The sequence below is a fragment of the Saccopteryx bilineata genome, chromosome 2 (assembly GCF_036850765.1).
Source record: "Saccopteryx bilineata isolate mSacBil1 chromosome 2, mSacBil1_pri_phased_curated, whole genome shotgun sequence".
In the NCBI taxonomy this organism is placed as follows: Eukaryota; Metazoa; Chordata; class Mammalia; order Chiroptera; family Emballonuridae; genus Saccopteryx; species Saccopteryx bilineata.
Genome location: NC_089491.1, coordinates 364,705,976 through 364,718,937, shown reverse-complemented (window position 1 = coordinate 364,718,937; position 12,962 = coordinate 364,705,976). Strand labels below are relative to the sequence as shown.

Below are 12,962 nucleotides of genomic sequence, written 5' to 3'. Positions count from 1 at the left end.
CTCCCCCCTTCTCCTGTCCTCATCTGCTGGCGGGCTCTGTGCTTGCTCAGAGGCACACACCGATGTAGGCTCAGCCGGAGCCAAGCAGAATTTGAGAGCTCGTGTGGGGTTTCAGCCCTGAGTATGTTCATGGCTGCCCCGGGCATTTGAAGAGTTCCTGGGGAATTATTTGCTGGCTTTCTAAATCTTGCTTTGGAAACAGCTTCATATACCTTGACTTAATACTCCCACTACCAACCACACAGATAAGGCTTTGAAATGAGCCTAATGAGCGGAATTAGCCCTGTTTTTTAATTGTCTGAACCACTTGTCTTATCTCTGGCTGCCTGAGGCTTAAGGAAGGCTCTGAGGTTTGTATTCTGCTTAATTTTTTTCTCAGGGAAGGTTGAACTTAATTTCTTCCCCAGCCCCATCGTACCAAGTCCTCCTCTGAACACGGGGCGCTGTGGAGAGCTTCACTCAGTTCAGAAAACCTCGGCACGCCAGGCCTCCCGGCAGGTGCCAAAAAACAAACCTGACAGAGATGTGGTCAGTCTTCTGGTCCCTGTACTTTATGGAAGAGGAGATTGAGCCCGAAGAGGGGAGGCCAAGGACACCTAGCAACTGGTAGCAGAGAGGGGATTTAAGCCTCAGTCTTTGATGTTGGTGGGCTCGTTCCCATGTTGTAGAAATTGGAAAGCACTTGCCACCCAAGCTGGAATCTGGGGGTAACTTGTCAGCCCTCCCTCTGTATGCCTGAATTGTAAAGAACTGTGGAGGAGCCAGCTGTCAAGTGAGTGTGGCCCATTTCTATTAGGAAGGCTGCTCTCTGCCCGTCCTTGATGCCAAGATAGGAACTCACTAACTTATTCAGCACTAATTTATTAAGCCAGGCACTTGACACACAGGTGGCAACACCCTTTTAGGAAGTGGCAGTAAGCGTCTTGAGTAGCTAGAGCATCAGACACGTTGGGCAAGTCGTCTGGGTTCCCACACCTGGCACGGAGCAGAGCTGAGCTTGGAACTCAGGGTTTTTCCCCAGAGGGTGCTTTTTTCTCTATTCCCTGGAGGAGGTCTTTTCCAGGTCCTTCTTAGCATTCAGTCTCAGCTTAGGGTGCCCCAGCGTCCCCAAAGGGTCCTGGGTACACCCCCCCCAACAGGTCTGCCCAGTGGTGGCCACACTTCAAGGGCACCTGCTGGACTGGTCGGGTACCAGTGATGGCCCAGTCTCTTGGATCGTGCAGGCACAGTCTTGCACCCAGCCGGGCTTGGTGACAGCAGCCTAGCTGCAGCGAAGCTCAGCCATTTACAACCTGCAGGAGCTGGGTCAGTTATTTCACCCTACTGTGCCTCAGTTTCCTCACCTGTAAAATGGAAGTAGTAATCACCTCTTTCATAAGGTCGTGAGGATGAAATGAGTTATGGTTGAGTGCTTAGAACAGAGCCTGTGACCTATTAGGTACTCTTTTCAGTATTAGGCTGTTGTATGATGGAAAATGTTGAAGTCCTTTCTCAGTGGTCTCTGATATTAAGGTGAGTGAAGGATGGTTCTCTCTGCCAGTGCCGGGTAAACGGGAATATCATGCCTGCTGATACTCCCTTTTCATTATCCGTATCACACATTACTAGTCATTCCCAAGCTCTTCTTACTGAGTGACTCCAGGGTCATTCTCAAGAGCCACTGCCAACTGACTGATGTTGGCATGCACAGGGAGACCCACCTGTCCTCCCTGAGCTGGCTCAAAACAGAGGCCGTAGCCAGTAGGCACTCTGGAGAATTGGGGGCTTGTTTCCTTTGGTGGTAGAGTTACCCATGGATTCCTGGAACTCACTCTTTTATCCCCTGAGCAAGAAACATGTCAGTGCCACCTGCAGGTTAGTATATAAGCGGAGGTGTAAGTCTCGGCTGCAGTTCCAAAGGAGCAAGCACGAGGAACACTCCGACTGCGTAACTCGGGGGTCCCCAAACTTTTTACACAGGGGGCCAGTTCACTGTCCCTCAGACCATTGGAGGGCTGGACTATAAAAAAAAAAACTATTAACAAATCCCTATGCACATTGCACATATCTTATTTTAAAATAAAAAACAAAATGGGAACAAATACAATATTTAAAATAAAGAACAAGTAAATTTAAATCAACAAACTGACCAGTATTTCAATGGGAACTATGGGCTTGCTTTTGGCTAATGAGATGGTCAATGTCCGGTTCCATATTTGTCACTGCTAGCCATAACAAGTGATATGACGCGCTTCCAGAGCCGTGACACATGCATCCCGTTGTCACCAAGAAGTAATACTATACGTGAGTGATGCCACACTTCACTGACCACCAATGAAAGAGGTGCCCCTTCCAGAAGTGCGGTGGGGGCCGGATAAATGGCCTCAGGGGGCCACATGCGGGCCGTAGTTTGGGGACCCCTGGCATAACTCATTCTGCCAAGGGGGTTCATGAGTAGAAAGTCAGCCTGCAAGGAAGTAGGAGGAAGGGCGTTTGAGGAGGGGATGGAATGCACAAAGAAACCTAAGAATTGTAAAGGCTAATCTCTCCACCGTACCTGACAAATGGCTTTGTGGGCTAGGCTTGACTACCTCTGATGACGGAGAGCTCATTGCCTCCCAAGGCCGTGGTAGGTTATTCAGAACTGATACCCTTGTGGGAGGAGGCCAGTGCTGTGGTCGGAACAGCAGGCTCAGTTCCCATCCCACCACCTGCTTAGCTGTCTGACCTCAGCAGTGCACGTGGCCTCCCTGAATCACAGCAACCTCACATGCTGAGAGACAGGGTACAGAGCACAGAGTGGAAGGAGTCCAGGGTAGATGTTCCTTTTGTCTTGAGTCACTTTCCTGTACTTTCTCATTGATAATATGAGGAGGGAGGTATCTTCCTCTTCCCCATGACAGGGTCTGTAGATGGGTTCCTTGCTCCCTGCCCCCACCCCTTTCTATCTGTCTCCCCATCTCCTCTGAGATCAAACCTAATGCTCTTAGCAAGGCAACCAAGATCCCTCCTGAGCTGGCCCCAGGTAGACTGACCCTCCAACTTCATCTCTTATGTCTCTGGCTTGTCCTGACCTCTCAAGGCGCATGGAAGGCTTAGTGGTTACCAGAAGGTGCCGTGTGCTCCTTACCTTTGCAGGTGCTGTTTCCTCTGCCCGGCACACACGCCCCATCCACATCTTCCCTCGCTCATGCCAGGTGCCATCTCCCCTGGGGAGCCCCTGATCCCCAAGCTATTTAGAGTCCTCGTCCTGGGCTCCCTCAGACCCCTCCATCTTTGGGTCAGCACACAGCTAGCTCACTGTGTCGAGTGTCTGTCACCCTCATTGGACTCTTCAGGCTCAGTAGATGTATCTTTTTATGCCTTAGTACCTGGTGTCCGGCATATGCTTGAATGGATGGACAAATTGTATCATTGAGTTGGAGCCCCCCAGAACCTTGAGGTCTCAGGGGCCTCAGGCAGAGAGAGAGAGAGAGAGAGAGAGAGAGAGAGAGAGTCACTGTGGGGCCAGCCGAAAGTCACCTGCGGGCTCCTCTCAGAAGTAGGTGGCTGTTGATCCCTTTCTGGCTGGATCTCTTTTCTAGCAAATTCCCCGGGCAATTTGCTGTTGGAAGGTTGGTGGAGCCCCTTCTCCTGACATTTGAATTTTTGCGAAGTGGAGTTATCCCTTTATACCCCCCAGCTTCTCTTTCCTAACTCTTAAAAGGTCAGACCACTTCCCTCTCTGAAGTTGCCCACTTTGGGCTGGCTCTGCTGGCTTGATCCCCACAGACCTGCCAGCATGAGCCCTGCACAAGCCAGTCCCTCTCTGGACCTCATTTTTCCCTCCGTATACGCTGGCGGCCTCACGGTCAGCGAGAAAAGGTGCGAGAAAATGCACGTGTGGCAGGCCTTTGTAAACCAGGTAAGGGCTGGTGGATGAAGCCTTCCATAAGGGATGACTGCAACCATGGACAGGTGTTTCACCTTTCTGGGCCCTGGCCACCTCACCTGTAAATTCCTTTAGCCCCAGCCTTCTGTGACTCGACTTCTTGGCCCACAGGAGGGGAGTACAAAGTGGACTCGGGCTGGAGTTCATTGGACGCCCGGCGGGAAAGTGGCTCAGGGCCTTCCACAGACGTCCTCTTACCAGCCGGCCTGCCCTGGCCCCCGGGGAGCTCCCAGCTGGGCAGGATGGGCAGCAGTGCCCAGGGCCCGTGCTCTGTCTCCGTGTCAGCTCTGCCCACCTCGGACTTCCCAACCCCCGGCCCCAGCGAGGGCCTCACGGACACCTGTATCCCCCTGCATGCCAGTGGCCGGCTCACCCCCCGTGCCCTACATAGCTTCATCACCCCCCCAACCACGCCCCAGCTGCGACGACACACCAAACTGAAGCCACCGAGGACGCCACCCCCACCCAACCGCAAGGTCTTTCAGCTGCTACCCAGCTTCCCCACGCTCACCCGGAGCAAGTCCCACGAGTCTCAGCTGGGGAACCGCATTGACGAGGTCTCCCCACTGAGGTAAGTGCTCCTGTCAGACAGACGGAGTTGGTCGTCCACTGAACGTTTTGACTACAGTTTTCTCATTATAAAGGTAACACAGGCCCAGTTTTTAAAAGGATGGAGAGCCAATTAATATAGAGAATATGCACAGTAAAAATGGAAAGGTGCCCCTACCTCTCAGCCCACTCCTCAGGCTACCTTAACAGTTTGGGCTGGATCCCACTGGATTTTCTTTGCAAGAGTGCGCCCGCACAGACACACGCACGTGCATCCACGCACACAAATGAAGCGATGCCGTGTATCAGTCAGGATCAGACTGGGCTGTGCTGCAGTGACAGACAACCCCCGGATCTCTGGGTCTTACACAAGGATGTATTTCTTGCTCATGCTACCTGTCCCTCATTGATCAGCCTCATTCCAGGTTCCAGGCTGATTAAACAGCCGCTGTCTGGGCCATTCCCCTGTGGCAGAGGAAAAAAGATTTTCAGATGTGACATACTAGCAATCAACACTCTTTCCTGAAAGTTCTACTCACCATGCATGATCCTGCCGAAACAAAGGGTACCCTGAAGAGAATGGAATATCTGGCTGAAACCTCTTAATGATGATCAAAAACCATGTACTTTGATCTATAACCTATTTTTTTCACCTTACCTTGATATCGCTGAGAACTTCATGTTAGTACAGCTTTTTTTTTTAATTCTTTTTAGAGAGGGGGGGGAGAGAGAGAAGGGGGAGGAGCAAGAAGCATCAACTCCCATATGTGCCTTGACCAGGCAAGCCAGGGTTTTGAACCGGCAACCTCAGTGTTTCCAGGTTGATGCTTTATCCACTGCGCCACCACAGGTCAGGCAGTATATCTTAAAATAAATTATTTTTTTAAATTTCTTATTATGTACTTTAAATAGGTGATAACAGTCACATAGTCCAAAATGCAAATGCTTCATAGCTCATGTAGTTCACCTTTGAAAGGATGCATAGTATAAAGTGACCCCCTCACCATTTTTCCTTAGTCACCCAGTTCCCCCTTCGAAAGCAACCAGGTTTTAGTTTTATATGTGTTTATAATTATTAAAATACCTCATCTTTTTCACATTTTCATATTATTCTATTACATAGTTTAACTCCTCCCCTCTTGATGGACATTGGGTTCATTGTCGTTTCTGTTATTACAAAAATTGCCCATGTCGATACATCCTTGTGGGCAGGGCAGAGAAGGAGAGAGCATTCTTTGAGTACCTGTTAACTTTTTTATACTTCTGAGAGTTGGCTTTTTTCCTGGCATGAGCACCCCTTTTCTGATCTTGGATAGGCTTGTTCCCTTGTCCCAGTGCAGGCTGTCTGTCTTTGGTTCCTTATGGCAGTGGTTCCCAACCCCTGGGCCACAGACCAGTACCGGTCCATGGGCCGTTTGGTACCGGTCCGCAGAGAAAGAATAAATAACTTACATTATTTCTTTTTTATTTATATTTAAGTCTGAACGATGTTTTATTTTTTAAAAATGACCAGATTCCCTCTGTTACATCTGTCTAAGACTCACTCTTGACACTTGTCTCAGTCATGTGATACATTTATCCGTCCCACCCTAAAGGCCAGTCCATGAAAATATTTTCTGACATTAAACCGGTCTGTGGCCCAAAATGGGTTGGGGACTACTGCCTTATGGGATGGGTCCTGGACATCACTGATGGTTTTGCATATGTCACCCGAGGAGAGAAATCCTGATCAGGCTGTCCGGCTGGGGCCTGGCCCCCTGCTCCTCTAAAAGGGACTGCAGCCTGCCTCTCCCTCTGGATCCTCTTGTCTCAGAGAGCACAGTGATAACTTCTGTGTGGACACGTGGGCGTGGGTGAATCAGAGGCATTTCGGTGGCAAAACCCAGGGCATCTGCCTCATATTCTCCCGAAAAGAGCATTCAGAGGGCTCTGGTCTCATTCTGGCTTCAGGCGGAGAACAGAGCCCCGGACAGCTGACAGTGCCTCAGACCCCACAGCTGGTGAGCTGGGCCTTGGACCCTCGGGTTCTGAGCTGCGTCTCCATGGAGCCACCAGAACTAGCAGTGGCATGGATGCTTAGGCTGCACAGCTGCCCTCAACCCCGAGGGCAGTCCAAGTGGCATCGGTTTCCCCAGCAATCTTTGTCCCTGTGACAGCATTGCTCAGGGCATGTCCTCACCTGGCCCTGCTTGGAGGTCACCTTACTGCTCTCCCAGCTGTCCTCCCTGCCCTCCTGCCCCAGCGTTTCCTCTCCAGCAGACTGGCCCCTTATCCTGCCTGGACCCTGAGCACGCTCCTTCTCCCTGGGCTCTGGGCGGGGCTCCCCCCCTCCACACCTGGGCACGTGACCTCGGGAGACTGAGCCTTTGTTTCTTCAGCTGTGAAATGGAGGGTACTCTAATGACCGCTGGGTGGCTGGCAAGGCTCAGACAAGCTGATGTATTAGAGGACACAGGTGCAGCTTCAGAGCCCACTTCAGGGAGGGTACTTCCAGCCCTTCCCATTGAGGAAACGTCCGCATTCACTCAGCCACACGAGTCCCACACCTTCCCAAGTCCTCACACCTCGCCCACTTCCTCCCAAGGGATGGTGTTCTGGGGGAGCACGCCCAGCCAGCGTGGTGACCTGACCCTGCTTTCTCTCTCTCTTTTGTCTTTTCCAGATTTGGTAAGAGTGATTCCTTTCTGTTCCCTCCGCCACCGGGAGCTGTGTTTGTGTCGCTGTCCCCATCGGGGGTGGATTTCTTTGACCCTCTCTAAGACCACTGAGCCCTTCCGTAGTCCAGAAGCAGAGGTGCTGGGAGCTGCCTCAGGAAATAACTCTAGGACAGGTGGCCTTCACATGACGAGGTGGCCTCAGCCCAGCCAGCAGCTTTTCTTTGTGAAGCAGAGACCTTGAGATGCCACAGCGGGTGTGCAGTCCCCCATGGCAGGCTCTTTGCACCTTCCCTTCCCCAAGAGTGCGTCTGGCAGGGAGTGTTTACCTGCTGCGCTGCCATGGGAACCCGGCAGTCCTGAGAGGGAGGTACTACCTGTCTGGTGTAGGTGGGCATAGCCATCCACAGACCCCAGCTGACTTCTCAGGACCTATCCCTTCAGGAGAGGGATGTTGGAAGGAGGAGGACGGGCGTCTCTGAATGAGGCTGAGATCTGCCCCCTTGGACGGGGAGGAGGAAGCCTGGGAAGCCCTCCCCTTCTGGTCCACACTTCCATCCCCGGGGTCAGGAGAGGTTTATGCACTGGCTATGTTGTGGGGCTTCTCTCTCCTGAGTCTAAGCAGAGGGAGACAGCATGCCTGGAGGCTGCTTTTAATTGTCCGGGTGGAGAGCAGAGATACCTGGTGTTTGCCTGAGCAAAGGAGCAGTTTGTTTTGTTCTGTCCTGAGCTGTCTAGCAGAGCGGTGGGAGGGGATATCAGGTGCTGTCTTAGCTGGTGAAGCCAGCTGCAGGACCACGGGGGAGGCGTAGGGTCGGAAGGAGGGCTGCACTTCCCTCTCCCGGGGCATGGCGGTAGGCGGGGCTCGGGGGACAGTTCCAGGGCCCTCACAGAGCCTCGGAGGAGAACCCAGCACCTGCACCCCTAGGACAGCCTTGGCCCTGTTATCCTCCTGGCCGCTGTAGTGATGCAGGGTCCACACCAGTGAGGCTGCCTCTTCAGCTTGCCAGGAAGGCAGGATGAGGCCCGCAGGGCCAATGTTGCGTCTAATGAGGGACAGTCAGTGCCGGCACATGTGCCCTCTCACCTCTTTTGTCCCATACCTGTGGCAGACAGTACAAGTTGGTTACAAGTTGCGCTCAGAGACAGCTGGCTGAAACCTCACTTTCCTGTGGTCTGTTTCTCTAAGGCTGCGGACTAACCCGTTTTAGATTCGTGTGCTTGGATGGCCGTGGCTGCTGAGTGGGGGGAGACCCCGATGGAGTTGGGAAGTCAGCCCCGTGGCAGATGTGCCGGAGAGCTGCAGGTGGTGCAGTGTGGGTTCCTGGTCACCCTCAGGGCAGCAAAGGGCCTTGGAGTCCTGGTCAAACTCCCCTTGGTGTGGAAGGAGTCAGTACCTCCACCATGTCCTTCTCCTTGTGGTTGGGTGTGGTACTCGACCTGAGGGAACCAGCGCCCAGTGAGTACCAGCTGTGTGCCAGGCTAGCACTCGGGGACCTGGGAGGGCGCAGTGGCCTTCTAGGAGTGGTAGGAAAAGGGCTGCTGACTCAGAGGACACGAGATGGCCAAGATCCTTCCAGCACTGTGTTCCTAACCTTTCTGGGTCATAGGTCTCTGAAAATTGGGAGCAATCTAGATCGTCTTTCCAAGGAAAAGCCTATGACTTTCTGCTCACCAGTCCAGAGGGTTCCCAGACCCTCTGTTCAGTTGAGACCCCCTGTTCCAGGAGGAGATAGGCAGTGCTGAGTGTGGGGAGGAAGGGGTATCAGAGGAGGGGAGGGAGGGGGAGTTGGACGTGCAGGCTGCCCGAGGGTGAGGGCTTGCTTTCGGCTGTTTCTCTACCGCCCACCTGTGATGCTGTAAGCACTGGGGATGCCTGTTCTTATGGGGAAGCCAGGATCAGGAGGAGCGCTCAGGGTGCCCTCTAGGAAGGCGGGCAGAAGGGGCATCTTCAAGCCCGTGGACTGAGGCCTCCTCAGAGACTCGCTCAGACTGAGTGCCAGGTGGGGCTGGGCCACAGGGGAGCATGGTCAAGTTTCACGTGGTCCTCGTTCTGCCTGCTTAGGTCTGAGCGGTTGTTCTCGGCCACATTCTTAAAGCTAGGGAGCTACTGGAAGTGCCGCATGGCTGACCAGCCTCAAACCCTCTGCCAAGGGTCACGCAGCTTCCACCCACTTAACAGGAAGTGACCAGAATTAAGCCCTTGCACACTGGTGACCTGTGGGTGCCTCCCTGAGAGTGCAGGAGGTGGAGGGTGTGTTAGACCTCTGCCCTCACACACTTTGCCTTCTGCCTCAAGCTGGCCTTCCACCAAGGTCAGAAACTGCGGAAAGATGGTTTCTGAATGGTCTGCAGCGGCCAGGCAGTCATGTTCATTGCAGAAGCAGGCCAAGTGTGAAGGTGACCAGGCTGCCCCTTTGGTTCCTGTTTTGATAGACGTGGGTTCGGGGATGTTTCTCTGCTGTTTAGTAAGTTTTGGTGCCATCTAGTCTGTGGTCTCTGACATGGAAGGTCACAGGCACAAGCCGCCCCTGCAGGGCTTCCTCAGCCTGCCCAACCTGGCCCCTTTCCCTGCAGATCTCCCGCACGGGTCCCCACAGATGGTACGGAGGGACATCGGGCTCTCGGTGACACACAGGTAAGCCCCGCTGGACGAGGACCCACACATGCCAAGGCTGTTGTTCGTCATAGTGGGGTCTGTCCTGATCCCTGTTTCCCAGGGCTCTTTGTCTCTTTTCTGTCTCCGTCACCCCTGTGGACACAGCCCCACTCTCCTCTGGATCCTCTGCCGGTCCTCCACTGCCCTGTGGACTTGTTGGGCCCTGCCCTGCACCTCCTTGGGTCTCTTCCTCAGTGTGCTGAGGGACAGCACGGGTCCCAGAAGAAACAGGGTCACGGTCTTGGGGAGGAAGAGCTAAGAGCTGCTTCTGAGTCCAGCTTTATCTCATGTGGATCTTACAGTTGTCCACATATCAGTGCCACACCCTGGGCCCCGTCCCTGAGGTTCTAGGCCTGACATCTGGGTTTCCAACAACTTCCAGTGACTGGTGCCCAAGTGTGTTGGGGAGGGCTGATGTGGGCCTGCTGACAGCAAAACAGCGTCTTGGGTGCCTTGTTCCGGCTGCCCTGTTCAGGGCTGTCGTGGACACAACAGCATGCTTGTCAAGAGCTTTGCAGCCTGCTCGGACTTTCCATTTCTCCCTGCAGTATGAGCTGCTCTCCAGCGCATGCAGGAGCTGGCCTGGAATTCTCACCCAGAGAGGGACCCCCGAGGGGTGGAGTAATATGCCTGAGGTCACACAGCCTATAAGACAGCCCCTGAGGCCTGTGGCTGGTGCCCAGGCACCCATGTGCAGCTTTGTGGGTGCTGGGGTGCCCAGCACCACAGACAACCAGGCTGGCCTTCCGAGTGGGGATTTAAGCACCTTCCGTGGCCCTACCCAAGGTGCCAGGTGCCGAGGGCGCTGCTGAGAGCAGGGCCTTTCAAGTCCAAACTCCACTCACTTCTCCTCCATGAGCTGCACACCTGTGGTCAGAAACCTCTCTGAGCCTCGGTTTCTCCCTCTGCAAATGGAACTGCCTCCAAGTCCTGTCATGAGGATAAAATGGGACGATGTGCATCTGAGTTTCACGTGTCCAGAAGTGGGGGGCACTTAGTGTTTAACCTCTGGCTGTCGCCAAGGGAGGCCAGCATTATTCAAGGGACACCAGGATCAGAAGGTTGCTTCTTTTTCCTTTTTGTCTTGCCTGTACCTGATTTCCCAGAGGATTTGAGGCTCCAACAACTTGTCCCCAAGTCTATCCCAGACTGCTGCTTCCCTCCACCTGTGGCAGCCGCTCTTGTCTGGCATTGCCAGGCCGCCCCATCCCACCCCTCCCAGGGTCTGGGTTTGGGTAGGTGCCGTCACAGTGATACCCTGTTGGGTTTATTTATTTATTTATTTATTTATTTATTTATTTATTTATTTTGTATTTTTCTGAAGCTGGAAACAGGGAGAGACAGTCAGACTCCCGCATGCGCCCGACCGGGATCCACCCGGCATTGGATCCCGGCACGCCCACCAGGGGCGACGCTCTGCCCACCAGGGGGCGATGCTCTGCCCCTCCAGGGCGTCGCTCTGCCGCGACCAGAGCCACTCTAGCGCCTGGGGCAGAGGCCAAGGAGCCATCCCCAGCGTCCAGGCCATCCTTGCTCCAATGGAGCCTCGGCTGCGGGAGGGGAAGAGAGAGACAGAGAGAAAGGAGAGGGGGAGGGGTGGAGAAGCAGACGGGCGCTTCTCCTGTGTTCCCTGGCCGGGAATCGAACCCGGGACCTCCGCACGCCAGGCCGACGAAGGTCTAAAGGTCTTTGATTAAATCATAGGGGAACAAACTGTCCCACGACCCTTCCTGGGACTCAAGGCTTTTACCTCATCCTCCCCCCCCACCTCCCCAGTACCTGCCCCTTCTCAGGCCCAGACCCAGCTGTTAGTCTCGAGCTATTTTCAGGATTTCCTAGTGGAGGTCAGATGCCACTCAGCAGCTGCTCTTCCCCTGGTGTTGACACGAGACAGATTAAAGCCCAGAGGGCGAGAGACAGTGGGTCCCAGGGAGGCTCGATCAGGCCTCTGTAAAAGGCACTGACTCTAAGGTGGTAGATGTTGTCCTAGCCCCCAGGAGCTCCCTCTTGGCTGGGTGGAGACAGTAACATGTACACGCCTCCTCTGTAGTCCAGACGCTCCATATCACACAGCACACCTGTGATCGATCCTTCCTCCCCAGGTTGCTGTGAGGAGCGAGTGTGGGCCGGTTTGCAGAGGCTCCGAGGCAAACCACAGCCAGCAGTTGGCGGGACTCACGCCTAGTGCAGTCCGATCCTGGAGCCACGCGCTTTCCCTCCCACTCTGCCCAGTGGTCTCTCCCACGGAGAAGCCTTGCAGCTCTGAGTTCAGAGACCCGGGGTCTGGCCCCCACTGCACAGCATCCCAACTCTGTGACCTCAGGAAAGTCACCTGACTCTCCAAGCTGGTTCCTTGCCTCTGTACTAAGAGTCCTGGAGCTGCCTAACTCCCAGGCGTGGTTGTACGAACTGAGTGAGCTAATGCTCATGGGTGCGTTACAAGCTGCTGCTGAAACCCTGTTGCTGTCCGGTCTGCTGTTACTGGAATAGGCTGGGCTTTCAAAAATCTGTTCCTCCAGACCGTGAGTTCTTTCTGCCCTTCGGCCTCGCCACCCTGTGGGCTGGCTGCAGGCTTTCTCTCTGGAGGATACCACCCACTCAGCGCCCGTCCTTCCTTCCAGTCTAGCTCTTGTGCTTTTACTTTTTTAAATTTTGATTTGTTTGCATTGAAATACATCCATACATTCAAAATGCATGTAAAGATAGATACCTAAAAAGGTATTGATACAGAAAGGCCCTCCTACTCATGTCTCCTGTCCCCCTGTTCCCCCTGTAGGCTGATCTTGGTGTTACTTGTGTCCTCTAGAGATACTTTTATACAAGCAAGGACATAAAGTAGATTCTTCTGCCTCTTTTTCATTGCCACACAAATACTGCATCTATTATACACACTGTTCTATGCTTTGCCTTACTTTCCTGTTTAAACTGAGGCATAATTTATACAGAGCTAAGTACACAACCAAACGAACTTTTACGTACGTATACACCTATATACGCCACCACACGGAGGGAGATTCAGAGCGTTCCCCAGAATGTGATCTTTAGCCCTTCCCAGGTGACAGCGCTACCACCCAGAGGTGACTGTTCACACCTGACATCATAAAGTAGTGTATCTTTTACTTAAACTTTGTCTAAATGGAATCATACAGCATTGCACCTTACATTTTTCACTGGTAGCGTAATTTGGAGG

At 53.5% G+C, this 12,962-nt stretch overlaps 1 protein-coding gene across 4 annotated transcripts in view; it reads left to right on the top strand.

The window, feature by feature from the left end:
• The window catches only part of KSR1 (kinase suppressor of ras 1), a 160,784-nt gene that overhangs the window by 111,777 nt on the left and 36,045 nt on the right, over positions 1-12,962 (top strand). For 2 of the 4 annotated variants that reach the window (XM_066263274.1, XM_066263272.1), the window contains exons 4-6: positions 4,022-4,481; positions 7,122-7,126; positions 9,691-9,751. In XM_066263274.1, the coding sequence (XP_066119371.1) occupies positions 4,022-4,481; positions 7,122-7,126; positions 9,691-9,751 (526 nt within the window). Of the gene's footprint in view, positions 1-4,021; positions 4,482-7,121; positions 7,127-9,617; positions 9,752-12,962 lie in introns of those variants that run through there. The other 2 variants (XM_066263271.1, XM_066263270.1) reach the window with 1 other exon arrangement.